Source organism: Mycetomoellerius zeteki, unplaced genomic scaffold (genome assembly GCF_001594055.1).
Source record: "Mycetomoellerius zeteki isolate Tzet28-1 unplaced genomic scaffold, Tzet1.0 scaffold212, whole genome shotgun sequence".
Taxonomy (NCBI): domain Eukaryota; kingdom Metazoa; phylum Arthropoda; class Insecta; order Hymenoptera; family Formicidae; genus Mycetomoellerius; species Mycetomoellerius zeteki.
Window position 1 is genome coordinate 469,622 of NW_017257086.1, and position 6,863 is coordinate 476,484.

The 6,863-nt window shown below is 30.5% G+C and overlaps 1 protein-coding gene across 1 annotated transcript in view; it reads right to left on the minus strand.

Annotated features, from left to right (window-relative positions):
* Positions 1–4,921, minus strand: part of LOC108722691 (uncharacterized) — an 8,641-nt gene extending 3,720 nt beyond the window's left edge. Inside the window, exons 1-2 of the mRNA XM_018447928.1 lie at positions 4,598–4,921; positions 2,369–2,593 (exon numbers count right to left, since the gene is read on the minus strand). Of these exons, the coding sequence (XP_018303430.1) occupies positions 2,369–2,593; positions 4,598–4,623 (251 nt within the window). The 5' untranslated portion in view covers positions 4,624–4,921. The remainder of the gene's footprint in view (positions 1–2,368; positions 2,594–4,597) is intronic.
* Positions 4,922–6,863: the final 1,942 nt, after the last annotated feature.

A 6,863-nucleotide genomic window follows, 5' to 3' on the forward strand; every position in this document is an offset into this window, starting at 1 on the left:
TAAAATGGATAAATAGGTATTTTAAATGGTTTTCAAATGCAAAAATGGTTTTTCTTGCCATAGCGGAACAAAATTTTTACGAAAAAGTACAGAACAACTATATATAGATTGAGATAAGATCTTAGAAATTCTTAATTTTTCGTAGATATTCGTAGTGAGACATAAAGTGAGATTTGTTTGTCTCAAAAATCCCTAGTTTTTCGTAGGTATTCGTATGTAAGACCTAAAATGTAAGACGTAAAACGTTGTTTGTGGGCGGAGAATTTTTTGGTTTTTCAAATAACATTACTTTACGTCCCACTACAAATATCTACGAAAAACTAAGAATTTCTAAGATCTTATTTCAATCTATAATAATATTTCGTAAAAACTTTCCGCCAAGATGGTATAAATTGTATAAAAGTATTTTACGTTTGAAATCCATTTTCAACGTAATTCGAAGTCCTGACTACAATATTATAAATAAAGTATTTCTCACGGGAATATTTTAAATTTTTTAATATTATAATTTGGAAACGGGACCGTTTACTTGAATAAATCAAATTAATATGAAAAGCGCCGGTTACGGTCAAAATTAGATGTTAAGAGTAATATACATTTTTAGAAATATATATAGTATTTTACATAATTCAGGAACATTCATTTTTTATTAAGAGATATTTAATCAATATTTATGGACTATTTGGAATTAATTTTCTCTTTACAGTTTAATTTGCAGTTTATTTGAATATTTATAAAAATCTTCGGTTAATCATGGGACTTAGTTCTTTTTATACGTCAATGATTCTAGGGAAAATTTGTGAAAACATAGAAAAACCATTTACCTATTTTATAAATGGTTAAATGATAGGCAAGATTCCATTTCAAATGTAAAATGAAAATGATTTTCCAAAAACCATTTAAATGGAAAATGTAAAATGCTATTTCCATTTTAAATACATATTTAAAATGGAACTATTTTAAATATTATTCAGCCCTGCATAATTTAAGCTAATGACAGCGCTATCTTAAATTTGGAATAACTCAGCGAAAAATGATCGTATCGAGGTCGGTAAAAAAGCATTTTAAAGATAAAATTCTATACTTTCACGTGCATGTTGTCCCATTGAGCGACGACACCTAATTCACATCATGCACCATCGCAAAGTTGAACCTTCGATTATCAATTTTGCATGTTGTCACTTTGTCATTCGCCATTTTGAAAATAATGGCCTAGTACAATTCCCATTCAAATAATCTTAAAGTGGACATTTCAAGCTTTGTTTTGCTTTTTTAAACATATTTTTATCTTCATTATTTACCAAGTTATGATCATTTGAAATTTGGTAAATTTTTCAAATTTTGGCAAATTTATAGTGTACCGCTTTTTTTGGAACTGAGTTATATTATTCATGAATCATTGACATTTTTTATGTAACAATTTATTTTCTCTTTTTTCTTCCTCTTCTATTTCTTATTATTATAACAGAAAAAAATACATACTTTTAAAAAGAATTATGTGCTTTTAAAATATCTCTTTAGACGTTTTTCAAGCAGTTATATTATTATATCGTATATATATCATCAAGCAAAGAAAATTCATAGAGTCCAATTTATTATCATGTAATTTTGTATAACTGCTTAATTAGCATTAAGATTATATTTATATAAATATGTATTAGGATATGTATAAATATATTAACATATACAATTTTTTATTAGAAAAATAAATTTATTAAAAAATATATAAAAAATAGATTTATTCTTTATTATGTAATCCGGCAGAGAAGAAAAAATAAAATGTATAATTTATTCATTCGTTTGAGCATCAATTCTTCTAGCGAGCGTTAATACATTCCAATTGTATTGAAACTTATTACGGTTGACAAGGATTCACAGAGACTGTTCCATTAGATTGTATCAGCGTTCTTCGGAGCGATGGGTGGCATTTGAAAGACCTAACCGACGCTAAATGTATACATAACAGTCAAGCTTCCACATATTGGCAATAGTGAAAGGCGGCATTGTTTTCATGCTTGCCAACCGAGTTCCCGCTTCAATCCTCCCGACTACGTATGATGGCAGGGAAGGGAAGCGGGACGATTGTAGGTGGGATAGGAAGAAGAGATTTGCTTATACCCGAGAAAATGTTATTTCAGGAAAGAGGATAGCACAAGTTGTTACTAGCCTTTGTTACTATGAAAACATTCGACATGTTTCATGAAAGAAAGCACATAATACAAGCAGAGCAACATCGGCGAGTTCAGATTTCGATGTTAGATACATAATGAAGCAATTTGTTTGCGCTTAATTGCTTCGGCTATAACAAAACTATCTAACTTGGTCTAACTGTTTCAATCCTATTAAGAAAAAATGCAGCTATGCCCACCCCCAATTGACAATGATCTCCTTGACGCAAACTCCGGGCCATCGGATGAACCGTTCCAATCGTCCATCGGACAAGATCCTGATGACCGAAATACTGTGACTGGAAGACGTCCCGGTGAATTCGGACGAAACATTCGATCGTGCAAAATATGTACCTTCTCGTGGTAAAGCTCCGACAGACGATTGCGTGAAAATCAACCCCAATGCCAGCAGCAGCATCGAGTACCTGTTCCAGAAAGCCATCAGGCTTTTGTAATATGTTTTAAACTTATATAAACGCAAGACCTATTAAGATAACAGCGAAATATTTTTTAATCAGAATGAGGATATACGGAAACGAAATAATTAATAATTAATTTACAAAACTATCCAATACAAAAAGAGACTTCGTCGTCCATATTCTTTATCTGAAAATAATTGTAAGAATGCCTTTTATAATCAAAACTGAATATTTCAATGTGTGTTTCTAATATATTTTGTATAGCAAAAAATTTTTTATAGATAGTGATTAATTTTCTTTAAAAAAATATCTTGTGCAAGTTACAATAACTGTAACTTTTTATTGTTTTTTTGTTTAGAATCTATAAAAAATTTTATAAATAATTTTATAAATTTACATAAATATTACTAATAATAAGATTGAAAGACCGCTAATGTTAAACATAATGCTTTAAATTAAGAAGCGCCATAATGGTCAGAACGTTAAGATGTTGAACTATTGTAAATTCATTTAAATGAATTAATTTCAGAAATGATAATTGCGTGCCGATATGGTTGTCGGACTTTCAACGCAATCAAATCTGAAAATATTAATAAGAATTTTGGGGGGATTATTAATATTTTCAGATGTGATTGCGTTGAAAGTCCGACAACCATATCGGCACGCAATTATAATTTCTGAAATTAATTCATTTATTTATTATTAATGAATTTACAATAGTTCGACATCTTAACGTTCTGACCGTTATGGCGATAAATATTACTATTTGATTAACATTATAATAATGCTTCTCTCTCTATATTGTATATAATTTTTTAAATAAGAAATATTGCAGCTTTTTTAAAATTTCTATAAATTCCGAAAAATATAAACGGTGTATAATATATCTTACAAGTTTATGTCATAATTTAAAAATCTGATTAAAAAATTTATATAATTAATATATAGTTTTTAATTCACAAACATATATATTAATGATGTATAATTATTACTACAGATTTTTCAGAATTATGAATATTATATCAATTTTTTTTTCTGAAACCTTACATCTATTTTATAAATATTTTTAGAAAATAATTTTCGAAAGTATTCCAGCTATTGTATTAAAAAACTATAAAATGAAATGAAGTTATACAAGATAATATTTTTACAGATATCAAAGATGCTACAGACTAATTGCCTAATCTCGTTTATAGATTCTTTGGTCGTCATATATAAGGTGATCTAATAGAAACAGAGCATCTGAGTAAGTCTACTAGATATAAAGAAATTGGACACAAAATAATTGTAAAAGAATAATTTATGTAACATCATTTATGTAACAATAATTTATGTAATAAAGAATAAATAAGACATAAGAAACAAAAAGTCAACAAAATTCTTTCATTATAAGATAAAAAAAACAAACGTTGTCTTTAGAAAATTATCTAAAAATATATAATTAAATAAAAATATATAAGCTTAAGAAAATTCTTCTACGGTTATATTTGTTTCTTAAAATTATACAAATTACATTTTTTTACATTTTCAATTTAAAAAGAATTATTCGTTTATCCTGTTTCATATATTAATCGATATTAACAATATTTTCTTTTGTCATTTGTAAAGTAACGTTTGAAATCATAAATGTGTAATTAGTAAACTTGCGTTAATAAAAATAAAAAATAGAAATGCAACATTATTAAATGCGAAATATATATTTATATTAAAGCGACATATTATATTAACTTCTCATGCTATTTGTGGAAGTGCTATCACGAAAAGATCACGTCATCTTTTTTTTTTACATTTATCTTTATTTTCGATATTGCGACTTCAAAGTGATGATAATCTCATCCATTTTATAACTAAATATCTCTCTTACTTAGTAGTTGTTATTATTATTATTATTACTATTATTATTATTTATAGATATCACAGTTATAAAGTTCATTTTAAAATTAAAATTATTCTCAAAATAATCAATTTTCTTTTAAAGTTATATGAAGTAAACGACAAACATGCTCATACCTCTTTGATACACTCATCTGTACCATCCGAGATTCAAAAGTGTCAAATTCTTTCGGTCTTCAAGTACGAAGAGTTCGAATAATGCCATATGTGTAGTTTCACATAACGCCGTTGTCGGTTTAAAGAGAAATTTTGTAGTCCCTCATATATTCACTTAACTTCACACTTATGTGTTTACGACCGTAAAGAAAGATCTTTAATTATATCGCGACGGTTTGAAGGATGAATCAACAATTAGGACGAACGATGAACGGTCACGTGGTTACCTCTGGTTCCCCTTAAGCGTCACTTAAGCGTCACTCAAGTACAATTTTTTCATTAAGATTTATTTATATCAAGTTTATTTATCGAGAAAATATTGAGATTACTTATTAAAGATTTATATATATATATATTTCTTTTTTTTTTCGTGCAATACTTTTAGCGCTTTAACTGCACTCGACGTCACGCGACGTGACGATCCAGCGAGTGTCAGTCCGCGAAAGCCAAGTATGAACCGGCCGTACTAACAACTGGCGCGCTACGCTCGCGGCTCTCCCTTAAATACCGGCGCGGGCGAGTAGAGTTCGGGTGGTTCGGTTGTCCAGCAGCATTCACCTATACCACCTCCGTTCTGTCACTTACGGCCTCTCTTCTCTCTCGTCTCTTCGCTACCCTCCCCCATCCTGCTTTACTCCATGTACTCCCTATAGTCTACCCTACTCCGAGTTTCCCTTCTGTAGCCTCTCCGCCGCGCCGTTCGGACACGAACCAAACTCCACCCCCTGCCCCTTCTTCTTGTCCTACTCCTTCGCATCACCGGCGTCTACCGCCAACGAGCCGCGCGCCTGCCAAATCCAATCCCACCTACTCATCCTGCGGGGATCTAATCTCCGCACGGTCTTGCTCTTTCTTTCCGTCTTACTTGCCAATTTCTCTCTTTACCCTTCTGTAGCCCAGGCTGCAGAGCCACCGTCGATTTCTTTCAGCCTTCGAACGACTGTGGTAAATGCCGGTGCTTTGGTCCCGCTGATGCATCCATCACCGCGCGTCACTGCACCTTACGGTCATCGATATTCGAGATTTCGACGTAACCCTGCGCGGCGAATTGCGAAAAAGCGCGCTATGACATAATACACTGATATTGGTCGCGACCTTCCGCACATTTATCGCGAAACACTCATGTAATCGGAATATATAGGGTGGCTTCAAAGTTGCTCACTACACGTCGCAGATGTACGCTTATAATCCTTTTGGATCCTTATTTGCATTTGTCCTCTACCACACAAGTGTCAAGAGGTCTCTATATATTTACAAGCGATCAATAATATCAAATATTTTCATCAACCAATTACTTTTGGTGATAATAATAAATGAACTACCAGACTTTACTAAAGTTTATTTAAACTATCTAAGTTGAAATAAACTTTAATAAAAGTTTAATCACAAACGTACATTTAAGGATAATAAAAAAGATGATGTTCGATCTAATTTTTGTCAAACAAAACTCGAGATCAGATTCTAAAATTACTGCATGCAATTTGAAATTCATATATACCTTCTAATATAAAAGACAGTTAACAATGTTAAGTGTATAATTACGGAGAGAATTTTTTCTTAGAATTTACTCTGAAAATATGGTAGTCCTGGGACAACATTGTATTTCGAAGAATTTTTTATGTATATTTCTCTCATTCATTAATAAAACTATAATAAAATATAAAGTAAGTTTGATTAATTTTACTGAAGTGCATGATAAAAATCTTTAAAATATTATATTGTACCACAACTACCATATTTTCAGGGTAAATTAAAAAAAATTCTCTCTGTGATGTTTAAAGACAAACCCTATTTAACAATCAAGTTACTTTTTTCTATATTCTTCACTATTTTATTGTCATCATATAAATTGCGTAACACGTCAGCGAATCGCTCGACAATAATAAATTATACAAAATCGTGCGACAAACGCGGTTGTTGCAAATTCTGAAACATCGTACCACTATTAGTATGTGACCAAAGGTCATTTTTCACGCGAAACATACGATAAACTTTTATCGCGCGAATGATTTTTCGTATAATTACGTACATCTACAAACTTTACTACGTGTAATCTTGTTTTACCTTTTATAGCAGAAAACTTTTTATTTCTTACAATTAAAATATATTACGTGTTTCATAATTGAATGTAGCGATATGAATGGAAATCGACTGTCAATTTTTAAATGTTGCAAAATATACATGTAATTAACAAATATTATAAAGAATTTTTATATAAAATTTCTAA